At 43.6% G+C, this 20674-nt stretch overlaps 1 protein-coding gene across 4 annotated transcripts; it reads right to left on the reverse strand.

The window, feature by feature from the left end:
- Positions 1–1775: 1775 nt before the first annotated feature.
- SERTAD4 (SERTA domain containing 4) lies at positions 1776–19830 on the reverse strand. 4 transcript variants are annotated; one of them, XM_024194838.3, is made up of 4 exons: positions 19796–19830; positions 10870–11061; positions 9537–9652; positions 1776–6373 (listed from the first exon to the last, which is right to left on the reverse strand). In XM_024194838.3, exons 2-4 carry the CDS (start codon positions 11042–11044, stop codon positions 5618–5620), a joined length of 1047 nt encoding a protein of 348 aa, XP_024050606.1. In that variant the 5' UTR covers positions 11045–11061; positions 19796–19830; the 3' UTR covers positions 1776–5617. The 4 variants fall into 4 exon arrangements, with proteins under 4 accessions (XP_024050606.1, XP_024050604.1, XP_024050607.1 ...); XM_024194836.3 differs by lacking the exon at positions 19796–19830 and adding an exon at positions 11571–11958; XM_024194839.3 differs by lacking the exon at positions 19796–19830 and adding an exon at positions 11403–11462.
- Between the last annotated feature and the right edge of the window lie 844 nt (positions 19831–20674).

The raw sequence follows: 20674 nt of genomic DNA on the forward strand, positions 1-20674 counted from the left end.
ATTTAAAAGTGATATTCAAAAACACAGGAAATTACTGTATATTCTAAGTGCTCTTGATTGGACTTATTGGCTGTTGTGAAAGATTCACATCTTTATAACCTCCCACATGATTCTTTGCAAGTGCTTCTTTAATTGTGTTCTTCTAGCAGACATACTGCCTATACCGCTAGGAAATTTATTACTACTGTTTCACACCACTGTGAAATAACTTTATTACTAAACTGAGTATACTGGATTTTATCTTCATAAACTAAGGATTGCTCCACTTCTTATGAATTGCATGGAGATGAGTGGACAATACAAGAGAACAAATACATTTGAGATCTTTAGCATAACTGTGATATTTATTTAATAAAAAAAATCAGAGATTTCATAGCAGTTTAAACTGTCCATTGAAATGAATGATTCATTTTGATAAAATTTACCCAAGTTTCTATATCTGGACATTGGTCTAAGTAACTTAAACCTGCATCAGAGTGGAGGGATGTATTAGCTGACCTATGCTGTCCCTTCCATCCCTATATTTCTATGATTGTAAAATAAAAATTGCTTTTAGTTACACCACTGGATTTCATCTTTATTTCAGGAAGTCAATGAGATTGCATAGGTGTAACTGAGTGCAGAATTTAGCCTGGTTTCTCCACTTAAAATATTGGGCTAGTTTTATCGATACTAGTCTCTGCCTTTGTGGCATTCTGACAACATACATTAGCTGTAAACCCAGTTTAACCAGACAGTTAAACCTGGTTTACAACTGCTTTGTATTGCCAGACTGGCAAAAAGCACCAAGAATGTCTCAGTGAATCTGGCCTATCGGTTTAATTCTCCTTTTAAACACTCTAGTCTTCCTGTGTCTTTGAACTTGTTCATTGTATCTGCTCTGCAGAACTGGGTCTTCCAATACGTATGGCAGCGAATGGCACAGCACTGACTAAACGTTCAAGAGTTTGAATCAGAGGGAAATTTGATAAGATGGTAAATATGATAGAAGAGGAAAAGGAAGAAGAGTGACCATGGGGTGATGAAACATAAGAACTTAAGAGTGGCCATTCTGAGTCAGACCAAGAGTCCGTCTAGTCCAGTATCCTGTCTTCCAACAGTGGCTGGTGCCAGATGTTTCAGAGAGAATGAACAGAACAGGGCATTTATTGAGTAATCCATCCCCTGTCATCCAGTCCCAGCTTCTTGCAGTCAGATGTTTAGGGCTACCCGAGGCATGGGTTTGTCTCCCTGACCAACTTGGCTAATAGCCATCCACAGACCTATCCTCCATGAACTTTCTAACTCTTTTTTGAACCCAGTTATACTTTTAGCCTTCATGACATCCCCTGGTAATGAGTTCCACAGGCTGCCTGTTAGTTGTGTGAAGAAGAACTTCCTTTTGTTTGTTTTAAACCTGCTGCCTATTAATTAGGTTGGGTGACACCTGGTTCTTGTGTTATGTAAAGGGGTCAATAACATTTCCCTATTCACTTTTTCCATAGACGAAAGCAGCAGTTTCTCTCAACCTTTGCTCTGAAGGGGATCATCTCTAGTCGTGAAAGGCTAGCTCAGCTTTCCTGGCTCATTCAGCTTTTGCTGAGACTGCCCTCCAGCTTGCCAATTAGTGCCAGTGATGCTGGTGATTTGAGTGATACGGACACTTGTCCTCTGCCCACATTTAAATGCTTGCACTGCCTGCACTTCAAACACCTAAACAACTGTGTCTCCAGCTATTTTTCCAAGTGATCCGCATAGAAGTTGTACAGTGTAAACTCTTTAACACATGCAATAAGTATGAATGAAGCACAATAGTTTTACTGTGTATGTTTTAGAAAAGAAGTGCAGTACTTTTTTCAACTGAAATACACTATACATTTCTATGGGAAATGTATAATCTGTTGGGAAGTGATCCTGGAGATAAAACAGCACTTTTATTCTTATCAACAGTAAAATAGACACAACAACAGAAACACCCTGGTTCCGTTTCTATTTTCTGTTGTATTCTAAGACTTGAGATATAAGCATAGAATTGCCTGATGAAAGTCTCAATGCTTTATAATGTTATATTCTGTGAGTAAAGTATCTTTTGGTGCAGAAGAAAACAATTCCTTGATAGATAAGAAGTTCTGACCAGTTCTCTCAAGCAGATAGACTGGTATCAAGTTGGGGAAGAAGCATTAAGCTCCACATAAGACATAAAAGAGAAGGGAATTAATATGACCTTGGAAAAGAATCAATTGTTGGAAACTTGTGCTAGGAAGAAAAGTGCCTTTGGTACTGAATAGTCACAGGGAAAAGACCCTGTCTGGTGTAGGTCCTTAGTATAACTTAAAGCACTACAAAACAAAAATGAAACTACAAAACCCACTATGAATCTCTAAGCTGAAACTCATAACAATAGCTATTATATTTTTGACAGTTTACCCGGGTTGCTTCAGATATACTTCTATTTTTCTCTTTAACAGAACAATAGCTTGTCCCTTTGAAAAACAAATAGGAATGTTTAGTACACTGTTGAGTTCTACATATTTACTTTCAGCACTTGTTATAGTTTATAAAGAAGGGTCAGGGGAAAGACATAAAGGAACACTTAAATTCACATTGCTGTTCTCAGAGAACGGATAAAATAACACCATCTTTGTATAAATTCTGATATGTCTTAATTTTGTCCAACATTTAGACATACCAAGGTGGTAGGTGGCTTAGAAATACATTATATATACAGAGATAATTATAGAATTGTTTCAGATAATTCCACATTTCAACAGAATGTAAACAAGACGCATAAACTAATACCACGGCATTATGGCTTCATACATTGGATGCAGTTTTCTCAAATGGGCCTGACTGTCCAGAGTGCTGAACACAAGGGGACTTGATGGCATTCAGCACCTCACAAGTGTTCCCCACTCTGTATGTCTGGGCCCTAAGAGAATTCTGTAGTTTGCAAAGTTTGGCCCAATTCTGTCTGTAGCTATATCTGTACAATCCCAGATGTCAGCCCTATGCCGCAAACAAATCTTTTACATTTGTCAGCATATCTTAAAATTCTGTTCCAAAGTGTTCTAAAAATTGACAGCTTAGACTTCTGTATTGGTCTGCATCTGTGGTAAAAGAACTGATTGTAATTTAAACCTTTTCAACATTGGACCAATATGATTAAATAATATTTCCTTGGGGCGGGATTAGGGGAAGACTCCAACAGCCATTAAAGATGTAAAATCAAAATGAATTTTGGTCATTTTAATAAATATATACCAAGGAAACCTCACTTTACTACAACAACGCATTAGTATACAAGGATCTAATATCTACGCTTAAAACATCAAATGTTTATCAAATACTGAAAAAAGAGCAGATATTACTGGACTAACTGGTTATACTACAAGAAAATCAGCTTTTAAATCATTGGTCCTTATGGACAAATGTCTAAATGATGATCCTACTCATACACTGTATGAATGAGATCTATCTTTTATATTATTATTAATAATAAAAAAGCTTCTGTCTTGGAGAAATCAGGCATAATCCATATTTTCTCTATTTGTTGTTCGAGTCCTGTTACAGTGATAACCCTTACAAACACGCCAGTTTTGTCTTAGATCACTAAATAATGGTTATCTCAGTTTTTTGAAAAATTCCCTAGGCATTCAATATCCTTCCTGTAGGAAATACTGCAAATATTGAGGTAACTTTATTTAACTACGTATCTAAAGCAGTTGGCGAGCTTCCAAGAGTGACCAGTGGAGGTGTTGATGAAAGATGCCCAATTTGTAATCTTGACTATGGGGTACACCTATTACCTGCCATAAAGAAAAATAACGGCAGGGGAGGATTAACAGAGATTCTTTGGACTCCATGGCCTACATTCTAAGAGAAACCCAAGGCAGCAGTGAATCAGAACCTGATTCTGCACTACTAAACTCCATAGGTATGTCAGTGACTTAAATGAGTGCTGGACTATACGCTTAGAGTGAAATTTATCCCTGTGCAGAGGGCCAGCACAAGGTCTGTGCACTCCTTAAATCCCACTTACATCCAATTTGGAACTGGGCTGCTTCCATTCACAGGGGTGAATTTCACCCTTAGTAAACAATGGACAGCATGAGCACAGCTAATTGTTCCTAAGGCAAGAACCAAGGAGAAAGCGCTATTGTTTGGATTCACAATGTCCCAGGCAGGGACAGGCAGCAATAAGGTGTCATCTATGGTTTGGAGTTGGCTGGTATGCACAGCACATCCACAGTTGTCCAGGTGGGTGTGGAACCCAAAAATTAGGTGGATCCAGGACCCAACATTTTTTTAATCACCCCCTGAAAAATGTAATATGTATGTTTTAAAAATGTGCATTTTAAAATGATGTACCTAAGTATGACCAAATTTTGTCTTTAATCATTGAAACTTCAAGCCCTGTTTCTCCAAAATAATCTTTTTTAAAATTAAAACATTTATTTCAGATAAAATCTTATCGCCACATTATTTATTAACATTGTGCTTTTTGTTTTGTTTTAAATCAACAGCAAAAGTCATATAAAACCCCCACGTGCTTTTGCAATCTAAATGAGAGAAATTATGCTAAACAGAATAAGGTATAAAGCATGCCATTGGTTCAGGAACTTCATTATAGGGAAGAATTAAAAAAAAAAAAACGATCCTCAGCAACAGACAGTTGCCATAGAAATGCTCAAGCATCTAGTGCTTGTTTACAAGACACGTCTCTCTATTGTTTCTTAAATCCCTTCCTAAGGATAGCAAATCAAAAAGCAATAGAGCATCAAAAAGGAAGAATAGCGATGTTTGAATAAGAAGTTGAACTCAGTATTTCAAAGATTACAGGTTTCTAATAATATTGATCCATCCTGTTTTTTTCTGTTTAGGTTAATAAATCCCTGCTGTCGCTCGGATTTTCTACTTAATTTTCACGCTGGCAAAAATTAAGATAAAAAGTAAGGCACCAAAAAACCTGCCCTATATAATAACAAACCACCATAAGCCTCATTAATTATTACAGCTGAGCTGAAAATGTGCAAGTGATTGAGCTGTATGTGGTATTTCTGGTTAAGATCCCATAAAAAGGTATTTCCTTACAATACATCCTATCTTTGTCAGTTGTACAAAACTGTTAAATATGTGAATTTAACAGTGTCAGTATGTGAGTGTAGAAACTGTTTAATCCCAGGCCATAGTATCCAGTCTTTTGTCACAACAAATATTGTGTTACAAGAAGCAGAGCACCCTTGCTGGTAATAGCAATTTGTTTACCAAACATCTAATTAATTGGTAAACATAATGGAGGTTCCTCTTAATTAATGGCAGACTCCATGTGGGAGGGCATATATAAAAGGGTATGTTTTCCCCATCTGGTTTTATTGGTATTTTCAGTAACAAAAGCTAAACTATAGTTGTAAGCAGTAATTCAACTGTGCTCTTTATGAAGTCTCCATATTTATAAATAGCTCACTGATGCAGATCATACAGATGCTTTATGCAATCTGCTCTCCAGTCATTTAAAACTATATGCAATGTTTGTGGCATGATTGTATCAGTTGTACAAAACTATAAAAAATCCATTCAAAATAAAATTTTGATAGATAACATGCTGTGCATGCTTCAAAGTTACAGCAAAAAAGATGGCTCATATTTTACTTCCTTTGCTGCAGCACATTTTATTACTTGGTAAAGATTCCTTTTTCCTTAAGGACTTTTTCCAAGATTCATTTATGTTGCTCTTGTCATTACATCCAGTCTCAAAATAATCATAAAATTTGCCTTTACATTCAAGAGCAAGGTCGCCTTTCATAGGTTCACAGTTTAGAGTGATACCATCTCGATCAGTTTCGTTATCTCCTTTCTCATCATTTAATTTTGCCTTTTCCTGATTACCATGAGACTTGGCATTAGTAATGAATATTTCGTTAGCAAGAATCTGGTCATCACGCCTGTAAACAGGGGCACTGCCGATGCCATAATCCACCTGGTGGGAACAACTTGGCAAAGATATAGGGGAGGAGGAGGAAGAGGAGGAGGAGGAAGAAGAGGAAGAAGAATTCTCCCCATTAGTATTAACAGAGAAGGGTAAATTTAAATAGTGACTGCCACATTCTTGATAAAAGCAGCAAGTATGGAACTTTTCACACTCCTCTTTTGCCATCCGAAGACGTTTTCTATAAGGACAGTCTTGAGCCATAAACCACTCTTGTGATGAGGGACCACCAAAAGAGCAAGCAGAGAAGCACCAGTTGTTTTGCATGACAATTTCTCCATGGATTCTCTTCATTAAATTGTTTATGAGGACGGATCTCCGTAGGTAGACTTCAGGATCATCAATAAATTTCAGTTTTTCCAAAGACATGTAAAGAATGTGTGCCCGCTCCTCAAAAACAGAAACTGTCTGAAAACGAAAGAGACAGAAGAGACAAAAAAAGGGGTTAGAGTGTTTTGCTTTATGCAATAAGAAGAATGTTAAGCACCCTATCGGCAGTATGTAAATCCAGCTAATATTTTGGGTGGCCCAAATTTCCTTAGGGATCTCAGCTTGGCCTCTGAATTTGTGCACCCATGCGTTGAGGGACCTTATTTTTCATGGCCAGAATGTCAGATGTGTCCCCATACTGGGGAGACAAATAGCTAAGTGTTTGATATGTGTAGGCAAACATTATCTGTATGCACAAGTCCAGGCTTTAGAGTGACCAAACATTGGGTGTGAACAACTGGCTCTTTAGTTGCATCCTGTGTAAACTGTAAAGCTACTGTGCAATTTTGCTGAAATGTTTTAGCTGATGTGGTTTTTTATGTGAATAGAGCAGGGATCAGGCCCTAGCCACTGTTGGGCTTCACCAAAGCCACCAGACTGAAGGGTGGCTTCCTCCTGCATGCCCTCCATACCAAAGGCCTGCTAAGGATAGCAAGGCCAGCCAGTAACAACAGTGCAGATGGAACAAATGTCAGAACTACCAATGAAATAGGCCTCCACAATAGGGTGACCAGATGTCCCAATTTTATAGGGACAGTCCCGATATTTGGGGCTTTTACTTATCTAGGCTCCTATTACCCCCCACCACCGTCCCAATTTTTCACACTTGCTGTCTGGTCTCCCTACTCCACAATGAGGAGTCTCTATTAGTCAAAAAGCGTTTACCGCGCTATTGTGTAGAAAAATGTTGGCAGTGTGGCAAAAACAATCAAATATCACTGCGGCATCTGGAGTGCAGCTGCTGAGCTGAGCACTACACCCAACAATCCCTGGGTCTAGTGGGAATGTGGCTGGGCAGGAACAAGGTCAGGAAACTAGAAGAGGCTGGGGATTTATGGAAAACCCTGGCCACAAGCACACAGATTTGCTCTCCCTTCTAGGCTCCTGCCAGGATTTCCTTCTCAGCATTGGCAGCATGGTCAGGTTACTACTCCCAGGAGGCCATGGGCTCTGCTCTGTGGCCCCTACTATGGGAATCAAAGTGCAGAGGGGTAGTGAATGTTACTCCCAGGAGTATTAACTAATTTCCATTTTTAGCACAGAATTTAATCTGCGTAGGAGTGGAGAAACACATCACACAGGCTGCTCTAATTCCCACCATCTGCAGGGGCGGCAAGTTATATGGGCCCATGGTGCCCAGACTCCAGCAAATTCAGGGCCTGGGGGGCCGGCTCCACCAATGTTCAGGGCTGGGTCTCTCCCCTGGCCCCAGCTGCCGCTCCCGCGCGCTTCCCCCAGAGCGTCCCCCGGCTCTGCCTGCCGCCCCCGCACGCCTCCCCAGAACATCCCTGCCGCTCTGCACTGCGCTCCCTCGCTGGCCGCTGCCAGCTACAAGGGAGCGGCGCCAGGGGCAGGCTGAGGCGGCTGCTACATCTGCGGAGGGAGGAGGCTCATGGCAGCCCCCTCTCCCCCCAGCAGGCAACTCCGAGTTGATGCAGGGGAGGGCGGGGGGCTTATCCTGGCTGGACCTCCTGAGCAGCAACATGCGGGGACTTGGGTGAGTGTCGGGCCGGGGAGGGAGGGTCCCGGGCCTCCCCCCCCTCCCCCCCCGAGCTCACTGCTGCCAACGGGAAGAGGGCTGGGGGAGTCCTTCTCTCTGGCCCCCCACCCCGCTCCAGGGCAGTCTGCCTGCTGCACCCCAAACTCCTCATCCCCGGCCCAGCCCCATGCCCCGCACCCCCTCTCACACCTCAACCCTCTGTCCCAGCCCAGAGCCTGCACCCAGCACCCAAACCTCCTCCCAGAGCTCACACAATTGAAAATTGGTACTCTGTAATGGCTGTTCTGGGGTCTTTCTGAAATGATTTAGTACTTGCTCTGCATTTCCAAGTGTGAAGCTGTCCAGAGAAATCACCAACATAACTGGGATCCTTCCTCAGCAAGTAGTCCATGGTATGAATGGGAGACTGAACTATCCTCTCACCCCTAACGTTTGCCTCTCTGGGTAAAGGATGAGATGCACTACAAGGCTCTGTGGGAAGCTTGCACTGCCTCTGTCCTTGTGTCACCCACACACCTCTTGGGTGTGGTGTTCTGTCCCATCTAGTGGCACCAAGACAACCTAGAGAGAGAGAGTACGAGTCTGCTCTTCAGCCTTAGCTAACAGCCAGGTGTTTTTTAGCTCACACCATAGAGACTCATGCACTAAGCTCCAGAGGTTCTATTCTGCCCACTGATGACAACCAGTGTTACACTTGCTTTAACTATTCTATAGACAGAGAGAAGACTCCAATCTCCAGGGCTGTCTAAGTGGTTCCTTTCACAAGCACTAATTCAAACAGGTTTTACAATAAAAGAATATATTGGGGGACGTTTATCTAGATCTCAGATACTAAATGTACAATGTAGCATTGCCAGAGAAATCAGCCGTGATCCAGCAAGGTGCAGGGCAGGGATCTCAGTACCTTGCAGAATTGAGCGCTTAATGAGCAGGAGCATAAGCAGTTTTCTAAAATCTCCCATGAGTTGTTAAACATCAATGTACGTGGTCGCGTGTCAATTGTAATCTATAACCCCACCTAGGCCCCTTTCTAGAAAAGAAAGATGTCGTTTGGGTTTTTAATTTGTTGTTTTGAGTTGTTAGGGTTTTTATTTTATAAGTAAGATTAAATTTTGGAGTAGAATACACTCCCCTTTCCAATAATTCTGTTTCTCTGTAGGATTTATACCCCCACGCTGGGGTATGTTGAGCCTAGCAATCCTGGAAAAAGAGAACGGAAAAAATGGGAGCGCCTGGAGCTTACTTCTGTTACATTTACATTATGCATTTTTGGTGTGTAAGCTCCAGAGTAACCTCTGTAAACACAGTTTAACTGTTTATGAATAAAACATGTGAGAAAAGTAAGTTATTCCGAATGTTTGTATGTACTGTTATTATAGCTGAACAAACCCCTTTGTTTCTTAAACTATGTGATGACAATAATAAAATACAATCAAAAAAGTGTGAACTATTTGTTTCTATGCAAACAGCTGGATTATTCTCCTCATCTGGGTGGAGTATTTCAACTTCTGGAAATGAGTCAAGCAAGTGTTACTAAGTATCTGAAACGCTCAGTAAAAAAAAGTCTATTAAAAAACATACTTTACGCGTACAGCTGCTGAGTGGTGGATGAAAATCCTCTTCTTCCACATATTTCCTTTTAAAGTATGTGATCTTGGATGTTGTTATAGGATTTGAAATTCCCCTGTAATGTGATCCTGTGGGTAATAAATCAGATATGACAAATGACATGTGGTTTGCCTGAGGTTCTCCAAACAAAATACTGTTCATTTCCTTTCTCACTACAGGATAAGTCTACCACGTTTGTTTATATATATTTGTAGTGATCAAAAATAAACTTTTTACCTTACTAATTAATAACTCATATGATGAAATAGCATGGGCAACTGAAGGTCATTCTGATAGACACTACAGGACATTAGTGTATTTGGCATACTTAGACATTCCCTGTATATTTTTCTTTAATAAAACTTTCATTCTGAATTTACAAGCAGCCCAACAAGTAGTGGCATTCGCCTGTACATCATGTTCAGATTCCAGGGACCATGAGTTACAGAAGAAATTTTATTTTACAGTTGCTAAATATATTCCATACACCTGGAAGAAGATTTAGTAGCTTAAAATAATTTTTCAGAAGTTGATCATTTTGTGTCCTAGTGTAAAGCCAGAAATGGACATGTAAAAATACAACTGACTGTAGCATAGATCAGCTATACTCAACAAAAGGTAAGAGTCTGTTTCTACCTTTCATGATAAAAAAGGTAACATATCTTCGGGCAACTACATTTTATAGCATCACTCATCATTACTCAATACTTTATTAACTGGCACCCAGAATAGTTAGAATCCAATTTTTTATAATATTTTATCTTCACAAAAATCTAAATAAAGACGGCCATGCTTGGACCCCTTTCTCTTCCCCCACCCCGCACCAAAATAGACACCATCTCCATCCTGTTTTGGCCAATACGAAATGTATTTATGACAAATGCCTTGTTATAATAACCGGTTATGTGCAGGGTTCCTTAAGATCCACAGAAAAGAAATGACAACTAGCCAGAACGGTATGACTTTTATCCCTCTGGAGAGTGACTGTAGTATAATATTTCCTGGGCCACATTCCTCCAATCTATCCATATGCTTACACAGATAGTGAAATTGAAATTACTGTCAGTTTAATGTAGCCATCTATTCCGCCCGGCCTCCCCCCCGCCCCCCGACATTTCTTTAGGATGAATGAAGGCTGTGCAAGATAAATTGCTGCATGTAGAAGCACTGGCTTCTTGAATATAGTCAATACAACACAAATGACATTCGTTTTGCCCAGAATACTTTCCCCGTAAGGTACTGACACCCCACCCCCACCGTTTGGCCACTCGCTTCGCTGCCATAGAGAGGCAGAAGGGAGCCATACCTGCCAGAGAATGACATGGTGCCCTGTCTCCCTGCTGCTGAGCCTGGCTGGGATCCGAGGGGCTAGTCTTGCTGCCACAGTGCGACTCCCACAGGGTCTGGTACTCTGCGATCTCGGCAGCTCCCCCCGAGACAATGGGATCGCAGAATCTATGCATGGACAGCACCAGAGTCATCGCTGAGCGCCTGAGACCTGCAAGCAGAACACAACAGCCAGGTCAGCCCGAGCAGCCCTGGGCAGGGGCGAGTCCCCCGGCACCGCAGAGAAGGAGCCCGGCTTTCCAGGAGGGACTGTCACTTCTTCGCCATCCTTGTCTTTCCCTCCTTCCACTGCCTAGCCGGTCGCTCTCTCACCGCGTAATTACGCAGCCCCCAAACTCTCTTGTCCACACCAGTGTAGTCTCGGTCTTGCTGCAGCGGGTGCGTCCAGCTTGGAGCGCCTCTTTTTCCAGCTCTCTCTATTCCAGGGCTTATTGTTCTCCGACTCCCCCCGCCGCCCCCCGGTCTGTTGATCCAGGTGCCTTTTAAAATTACATTTTTCATCCTTTAGCGGGAAAAACCCCTCTACTAAAAAAGAGTGACCAGATCACACGCATGGAGGATCCCTGCCTCCTCTCTCCCGAGATCCCCCTCCCACATGCACAGATCTCCCCCCCCTCCTCCTGGAAATACATCAAACGAGCAGATCCAAACGATGCTCACAGATTGTATGTAACAAATCAGTTCATTCGCTTCCCATGCTCTCCTGCTCAGCAGCCCTGCCTCGGCAGCCAGATCGCGCGCGGGGGTGTGTGTGGTGGGTTTGTTTTCTGTTCCCCGGCTCCCAAGCGAAAGACACAGAGAGACTTAGGTAGTTGTTTCCACTAGCCCCGATCGGACTGAACTGGATCTGCCTCCAGTCAAAACACTGTGAGATGAAGACAGAAAATTGGCTCCGGTTTCAAGCCGTGAGTTGCAGTCCCACAGGAGCCAAGCACAACATCAACGGAGCAGGCAGAATATTAAGCAGGAGCGGGGACTCCAGGGCCAGCGCCAGGCAGCGATCTGCCTCCCAGTGCAAACGCAAAGCGAGCGAGCGAGCAAACTTCCTGAAAGGGGCACCAGCTCAGCTCACTTTCCCCAGTTCACCTACTTCTCTTGGCTCGGGAGTACAGAACAATGCCCCGAGACACCGCCTGGCACCTCCCCCTCCTCTTCTCTCCAAGAAACTGGGATTGCGTGTCTCAGGTCGGTGCTACAGCAGGAAGACAAGGATCCAAGGGGAGGCCAGTGGGGAATGGGGAGAGGGCGGAGAGGGGGATGTGGTCCCAGCAATTAGAAGTGCGAGCAATTAAACTCTGCCTGGCTGGAGAAAGATATCAGAGGCAGCAGAAGTGAGCGATTAAGAAAAATAAATCATTAACATCTGTCAGATACCTTCAGAATGCACCCGGAGTGCCACTTTCTTCAGAAATGGGCAAGTGCTGGCTTGCTAGATAATACTATGGCTCGCTCCTGTAACCCTGACTCAAGCCGAAAATTTCCATTCGCTTCAAATTGAATAGTGGGAGTCAGATGGGATTTCAGCTAAAGTCTCTGGGAGTTTTGGCTGAGGAAGGACTACAGAATCCAACCGTAAATGTGCACTTTCAACTTCCCTCTATGAAACCAAATTATCATGTGACTTGGAACTCTCGGACACGGGGAAACATACAACATACAGAGGGTCCTGTGGCACCTTTAAGACTAACAGAAGTATTGGGAGCATAAGCTTTGGTGGGTAAGAACCTCACTTCTTCAGATGCAAGAAGTGAGGTTCTTACCCACGAAAGCTTATGCTCCCAATACTTCTGTTAGTCTTAAAGGTGCCACAGGACCCTCTGTTACTTTTTACAGATTCAGACTAACACGGCTACCCCTCTGATACCATACAACATACAGACTACTTTTTGTTCATATTCTCATTGGTAGCATATTAGTTAAGCCTTTCTTTTTCCTGGAGAAAGAAACAATGGCCCGGGAAAGTATGGCCCACGGGATTACATTATATCTGTTAGTTACTATATCTTATTTATTTACCATTAGAGTGCCCTCACATGGACAGAGTAAGAGTAATTCAGTCTCACCCAGGACTGAGAACCAGCTAAAAATCAAATATATGCGACCGAAAAAGATTATGCTGTCATTGGACAGCACCCAAGAACTGATCTACTCATTAAACTGCCCTGAGCAGTCTCCTGATGCTGGCACTATGTCAAGACTTAGCATTTGTCCTTAGAGAAAAGAGGTTGGAAGAGCCCCTCCGCTGCTTTGGAGAAGTCGAGATTTCTTAGCATTTAATAACTTCTTATAAATCAGCGTCTCTCGCAGATGCCTTTTTCTGACACATGGTTTTATTAGAATAAAATTTGGAATAAAAGTTTTCGGTCCTGCTTTTTTTAAAACAATATTTCATTTCAAATGGGTATTTCTGTGTTTGAGCACAAACCCGCAGCACACATGGAAAGAAGAACGAGCTGGGATGCTTCCTGCGTAGTTCTCAGAGTAGAAACAGATTCATCTTGAAAAATACCATTTTTCAGACAGTTTTTAAAGTAAATTAACCGTGCCTGCTATTTGGAACATACAAAATTAATAGCCGCAAGTTGGTTTGACTTTTATAAACAGCTACTGTCTATGAACAAAATCTGTTCTCTGTAACATTGTATAACATCATAAAAACAAAACAAAGAATAATACATAGCATTGACATAGCATTTAATCTGTTGGTCTCAAAGTACGTTACAAAGATAAGTGTCACTATTCCCAATTTTGCAGCAGAGAAACTAGTTTACATGCACAGAGGTTGAAGCCCAAAATTTCAAAAGGGGCCTCTAATTTGGGGTGCCCTTACTTCCCACAAGTCCACTTGTCTTAAAAGAGAGTTGCGGGTACTCAGCACCTCTGAAAATCAGGCTCCAGGGGTCTAAAGTTGAATCCCAAATCAAAGGTCATTTCTGAAAAAATGTTTCCAAGCACCACTTTCTGCCATGTTTACTCAATATAAATAATACCTGACTGCCCAAATAGGGACTTCAATGTGACTGCTTGCAGGTTAGGATACTATTCATCATGATTAAGGGTGACAGAATTTAGTCCAAGTGCTTTACCAGTCGGACAGCAAATCAATGGCATAACGAGAAATAGAACCCAGTCCCCTTGTCTCCCACTCACATTCGCAATCCATTTACACTACATTATTATATGCAATATCTGGATTCAATCCAATGCCCATGTATTTCATTGAGACTTTTCAGAACATATGAATGGTGAGCTTCCATTAACACGACTGGCTATAAAAGGATAAAATATGTATACCTGAATGCACAGTACAATACAGTCACTATACAAAACTGCAGCAAAAGGGCTGACATTTAGGGCTGAATTCATTTTGGAGCCTTGTGTGGGCTTCAGTGGCAGTTTTTATTGAACCCAGCCCTTAATCCGTAGTCGACCACAATTTTTCCACGTTGCCAGCCAAATGCATGCAGCAGGAGGACACCCTGAGGCACCTACAGCAGCCTGAAGGTTAAAATGTCAAACTGTTTCTGCATGCAGTTGTATATAGTAAGACTACTATACATTGCTACTCTATTCCATTTGCTAGGATTTTCACTCACTATTCCTTCAGATTCATTATGATGTTAATGAGAGAACTCTAATGATGCCATTCACTTTACAACAAGTCTGATGCAATGTCAATGAAAAGGGCTCTTTGTACAGTTCTCGAATGCCTCTAAAAACAGAAGTTACATTTAAAATGTTTGTTACAATAATGCTGCAGGTTCTCACTCAGATCTATAAAGACAAAGAAATAGAGTCTTAATTCCTGAGCTTGTCCTGCTCAGGTCTCACTATTTACCATATATTCTGTAGCAATCCCATAGTACAAAGGCATGATTTAAGGACAGGTCAGGCAGCATTCTAAACACTACAAAAACAACCAGGAGTCTGGTGGCCATCTGAAGAAGTGAGGTTTTTACTCACGAAAGCTTATGCCCAAATAAATCTGTTAGTCTTTAAGGTGCCACCAGACTCCTTGTTGTTTTTGTAGATACAGACTAACACGGCTATCCCCTGATACTTGACACTATTCTAAACACTGTATCGCCTTGCTTTTCCTAGCTGGATTAAACAATTGTTGAGCCATGTATTTAGGAAATAAACTTGCCCAAATATTCTGGCTGTACCTGGTTATTATTTAATATTTACATTGCTGTGGCATCCCAAAGTCCTATTGTGCTGGGCACTGTCCAACCACCTGCAAACCACAGTCCCTGCCGAACGGAGTTTACAATCTAAGAAAACAAGTGCCAGACAAAGGGTGGTGAAAGAGAAATACAGTCAAATATATGCAGAGTTTATATATACATTTACAAAAAAAAAACAGAAACAGTGTGAACGAGTCCCTCCCCATGTCAGCTTAGCCCTTATGAATTGGCTGCTTTTTTGTAGGCAGCAGGGGTGGGCATTGGAGAGGGGTGTGAAGGAGGGAATGGAAGTGCCCTTACAGCTCAGGCAGGGAGGGCTTTCCATGTGTAATGGCAGATGGGATGCTCATGTAAGAAGTTGGCACATGGGTAAAGCAATGCTGGCGTCATTGTTGGCGTGGGGGAGGGGCGACGCGACAAGAGAGGAGTGGACCGGTAGGGGGCAGCAGAGTTGGGAAGGTCTTTGAAGGTGAAGAAAAGAAGCTTAAACTGGATGCAGGGAAAGAAGAAGGAGACAGGAGAGGGATTCCCTGTGGTCAGGGCAGTGAGCAAGGGAGATGATCTCTACTCTCAGTAGCTGTGTTTGAGCAGCTCAGACTGGAAGGATGTGGGTGTCAGAAGTCTGACTGGGCGGAAGTTACAGTAAGGAAGATGGGAGATGCTCAGGGCCTGGCGGACACAGCACGATGAGGATAAGTATTAGGAACGTTATGGGTGCAGCAGCAGCAAAGATTTGTCCATAGCCTAGATGCAGCAAGAGAAAGGGAGGAGTCAAAGAAGATCCCTAAGTTAAGGGAATGGGTGACAGGGAGAATGGTTATGTAATGTTATCCCCAATGACCGAAAATGAGTCAAGCGGCCAGGGTTTGGTTATGTTAAGTTTGGTAACAGCGAGACTTCCCGGAGGAGAGAGCAGAGACACAGAGCAGAGATGTGGGATTGCATGGAGAGAGAGAGGGAAGGAAGATCTGTTGTACCTGCTCCTTCTTTGTGATTATTAAATAACATTAATATATAGTAGCATCACAAATGTACACCGTGTTTTACACATACAGATTCAGAGCTGGTCCCTACACTGGCCAGCTTTCCATCTAACAAACAAACAAAAAGGCACAAGGCAAAGTACTTGCCGAGGGTTAAGGTGAGGAAAGGTACATGGGGATTATTAATGAAGAGGAGTAAGCAGGAGCTGACTGAAGAGGTTAGTTGAACCGGAGAGAGAAGATGCTTCACAGACCAGAAGGGAGATTTGTCTCAGACAGAGGCAACCTCATAGAAGGTATGAAACAGAGTGTGGAACAAAAAGGTAAAGGGAGAAGGAAAGTGAAAGGGAGAAAAGTGCAAGGAGGAGAAGGGGGAGAAGGAGAAAATGAAACTAGCGATGTAGATGGGAACACAATCATTCAGGGCCTTGCAGATGTGTGATTTTCCATTCATTCATACGCATACTGCATTGGAAATGTAGATAAAAGCTACCGGGCATACATATGCATGTGCCAACAGCAGTGACAGAGTTAAGTCAGGTCTGAAATACCTAGACTGCCAGAACAACAGATCTACATGCCAACAGGGTCAATTCAGCTCTTCATCCTTCTGAGGTAGATAAACTACACACCTGCCAAGTCTAGTGTTTTTCCCTGTAGTTTTTGGCCCTTAATTCAGGGAAACTCAAGCAATCCACTATTTTTTTCTGATGCCGGACTCCCAGCTCAGTGCGGGGGGAATTCACATGAAATCAGAGAGTGATTTGTGTGTTTTAAGAAATAGCTCTGGCGTGAAAATGCTTCTAAATCATCATCTGCTTCCTTGACTTCCCTCCTAATTTAGATTATCCAAATCCAGATGCTCCAGCCTCTCTCACAAGTCCTAATTCTAAGAATATTTTCTCCCATCTTTTTCAATGGATGCGTGCCTCAGATTTTTCATTTAATCCCCTTCCTCCTGGAATTTTCCTACGGCAACTTCTTGGGGCTACATTTGGGGGGTTTCTTGGGGCTACTGGGTTGTTCCCTGAACTTAGACAGCAAACGGTTCTATAGGAGAAAAATTGCACTTTTTGGATTTTTGATTTTTTCAGTGTATGACCTTAATATCTTATTACCACTTATTTTAAGAAGCCAGAACACAACTGTTTTAAATGTTTTGACTTCCTGCATTTCCCTTTGATATTTTGGGGTTAATTAAGTAGTACTAACAGACACTCCTACCCATTCATTTTCCTACTACTTGTCACCATGAAAGAGAAGAAAAATGGCAAGGACAGCTTTTTAAATTATTTAATTATTGGGATTTAAATAGAGTATATTGCACCTCTCAGGTGCTCCCTCCAATTGTGTGTAAATATCTCCCCACTGGGATTCATTACTGCTAAACTTTAAAATAGGAAGGCATCTGTTTATGATGGTCTGTACCTGGATTTATGCAAATATATGACAATGTATGCAAATTTGCAAAAAAAAATTGTCAGAGGATTTTTCTTCACACGGCACACAGTCAACCTGTGGAACTCCTTGCCGGAGGATGTTGTGAAGGCCAAGACCATAACAGGGTTCACAAAAGAACTGGATGAATTAATGGAGGATAGGTCCATCAATGGCTATTAGCCAGGATGGGCAGGGATGGTGTCCCTAGCCTCTGTTTTCCAGAAGCTGGGAATGGGCGACAGGGGATGGATCACTTGATGATTACCTGTTCTGTTCATTCCCTCTGGGGCACCTGGCACTGGCCACTGTCAGAAGACAGGATACTGGGCTAGATGGACCTTTGGTCTGACCCAGTAGGGCCATTCTTATGTTCTCATGATTTTAGCAGGTGTGAAACCAGATTCCATGAAGTCTATTATATACTTTTTTCCCAGATGAGCCCTTAAAAACCAAGGTCCTGCCTATTCTATGAGAACAGTAAGATTCCATGGTATTTTGTTAAAAATAAGAATAGATGTTTCTTCCAATGTTCTCAGTCGAAATGTCCATTGTCCTCTGCCATATGCCTCACCACCACCCCACTGGTGGCTTCGTGATTCTTCCAGGTCTATAGAACCCCCGCCTGCCTCTACTGACGTCCAGGGAAGTTTAGTTTGCAAAACACTTCGGGATCCTGCGTGATGAAAGATGCTTCCGTTACTGCAAACTATAATTAATGTTATTTTAACATAAGGTGGTTTTTTTGTAATTAGTATTTCTAATTAGTTAACCTTTGTAAAGTCTGTTGTAGCTGAAAAAGTGCTAGACATTATTATTATTACTGAAGTAACAGAAAGAAAAGGGGTCAAGCAAGTCTGGATGGGTTGACAAAGCAAAGTAGTTTAATATCACAGAGTTCCAAAATCACAATGCGGTTCTCTTTATTTATTCTTTAAAGACGCACCAATTAAAATTGCTTTCCCAGTTCGCTTTTCACTCCAGTGCAGCAGTACACGAATGTCGCTGGCACCATAAATTAGATGTTTTATGGGATTAATTATATTGCCTTCTTCGCTTTTGTCCGCTGAAGAAAGTAAACAAAAACAAAAAAAGTGTTTTGGAACAAAGAGCAAGTTGTCTTCCACTGTACTGTGTGCTACTTTCCATGAAGAATAAGAGCTATTATTATTCTTTTACAAGTTTCCTTCTAAGGGAAATAAACACCAAAGGTAGGATTCCAAGGAAATGACTCACAAATATTGGCAACAGGCTTCGAAAATTGGATCCAGTCTTCGCAAAAGCCTGTAGCAGAATACTAACCCTTCTTATTTCAAAATAAACGTTTCAAATAGGAGATGAACATCAGCTGTGTGTGTGTAAGGAAATGGAGACGGGAACAGAACCCATTTTTCATGTCTCCCCCGCCTCCCCCCGGGGCATGGCTTCTGATGCCATTTTTAGCTGAAAGCTGGAAATTTTTAATGATTGACTGAGTCATCCCGGGGGGGGGGGGAGGAATGAGACTGAAGCTCACCTTCTTGCAACGTGTTATATATAAACACCTCCGACAAGTATTGCGGGATGGAGAGAGGGGTGTACAATGGAATCGCTCTAAGTAGCATCCAGCACTAAATACCTACCTCCGCATGCGGTGAGTTAAGGGGAGTCTCCGAATTGCCTTTCCTGCCGGCTTTTAAGTCGGAGCCTTAATAGTCCTGTTACATATTTTTGCTCTTTGTGTGAAATTCTCCGGGCGGTGTCTGAGAGGTGACAGGCTGGACCAATGGCTGGTCGAAATGCACAGCTGTATTTTAGAGCCTCGGAAGCGCTCTTCCCCCGAGATCTAGGTGTTTGTGTCCCCCCCAAGCTGCCGAGGGGCTGGGCTGTGATCAGAGAGTGGCCCGAGCTCTGCAGGGCTCTGTGGAGTCTCCCCTGCTCTCGGCGCTCGCTCAGAGCCTGGTTCTGCTGAAATGCATGATCAGGAGCTGGCAGGTCCCGCCCCGGTGGATGCCGAGCGCCCTTTGGCCCTGGGGCAATGGCCCGCCAGCCCCCCAGACAAAGCGAGCCGCGGGAGGGCGGGAGATGATGCCCCCAGCTCGGCGGGGCACTGGGAGGGAGCCAGGCTCGCGCGCCTTTCTCCTCCTCGGCTGCCCCTTGCAGCCGGTCTGCGGCCAGCGCGCCCGGTTCCGGCCCCAGGGCAGGCTGCGCGCTGGGCAGCCCCGCTTGCAGCCGGGAGCCCCGCAGGCGAACCCGGGAGCTCGCCAGGCGCCGCGCGCCATCCCCGAGCCCTGCTTACCCGCGCGGCTGGCCGGGCAGAGGCGGCGGCAGCTGCTCCCGCAGGATCCCGACGGCCGCTAGGCGGGCCCCTGAGTGCCCTCTGCTGCGTGCGCCGCCTCCCGCGTCCCCGCCCGGGGCCGGCGGCTGCAGGGAGAGCGGCCAGGAGCGTGCGGAGCCCGGCAGCCCAGCTCGGCGCAGGCATGGCCCTCGGGTGCCCCCAGGGTGGGAGCGGGGCCGTGACACGCAGGGCAGGGAGCCGGGCGAGGGCAGCCTGGCCCCCGGGCGCCAGGAGGGAGAGAGAAGACTTGGGGTCTCGCCTCTGCGGCTGCCCCGTCACCCCGGGCCCGCGGCTCCCTCCCCGCCCCCCGTGCTTGGCCGGTGTCGTTCAGCGCCGGACTTGTTGGGGCCGGGAGTGTCAGTGTGTGTACAGCGGGGCTGCGGGGAGGCCTCCACGCTATGAGATCATGCAAATAATGATGAGTCAAGCTGGAAATCTTGGTGTTGCTGGAAGTTAAATTGCAACTGGGGGGTGGGAGGGAGAACAGGCCCCAAGGGGAGAGGGAATCCAATCAAAGCTTCCTAAAGACACAGCTTGCCCCCTTTCAAAAACCATTTCATGAGGAGACAAGGTCCAGGGTGGCAAGACTTTGCAAATAAAAGAATGATTTAGCCTTAGTTTTTAAATAAATAATCCATGCATACTGCACACAGCTTAATCTATGGTAAGGGCAGGTAACTCCCACTGTTAGGTACATTGCTACATATTCGTTTGGACTTCAAGAACTCACAGAGATCTAGCTACCAAAGCACTTGTACACAAATAAGTGGCTATAGTATTTTCTTTATGAATAGTATTTATTATTTGTATTACTGTAGCACCTAGGAGCCTAAGTCAGGG

The sequence above is a fragment of the Terrapene carolina genome, unplaced genomic scaffold (assembly GCF_002925995.2).
Source record: "Terrapene carolina triunguis isolate 2854851 unplaced genomic scaffold, T_m_triunguis-2.0 Scaffold120, whole genome shotgun sequence".
Classification (NCBI taxonomy): Eukaryota; Metazoa; Chordata; order Testudines; family Emydidae; genus Terrapene; species Terrapene triunguis.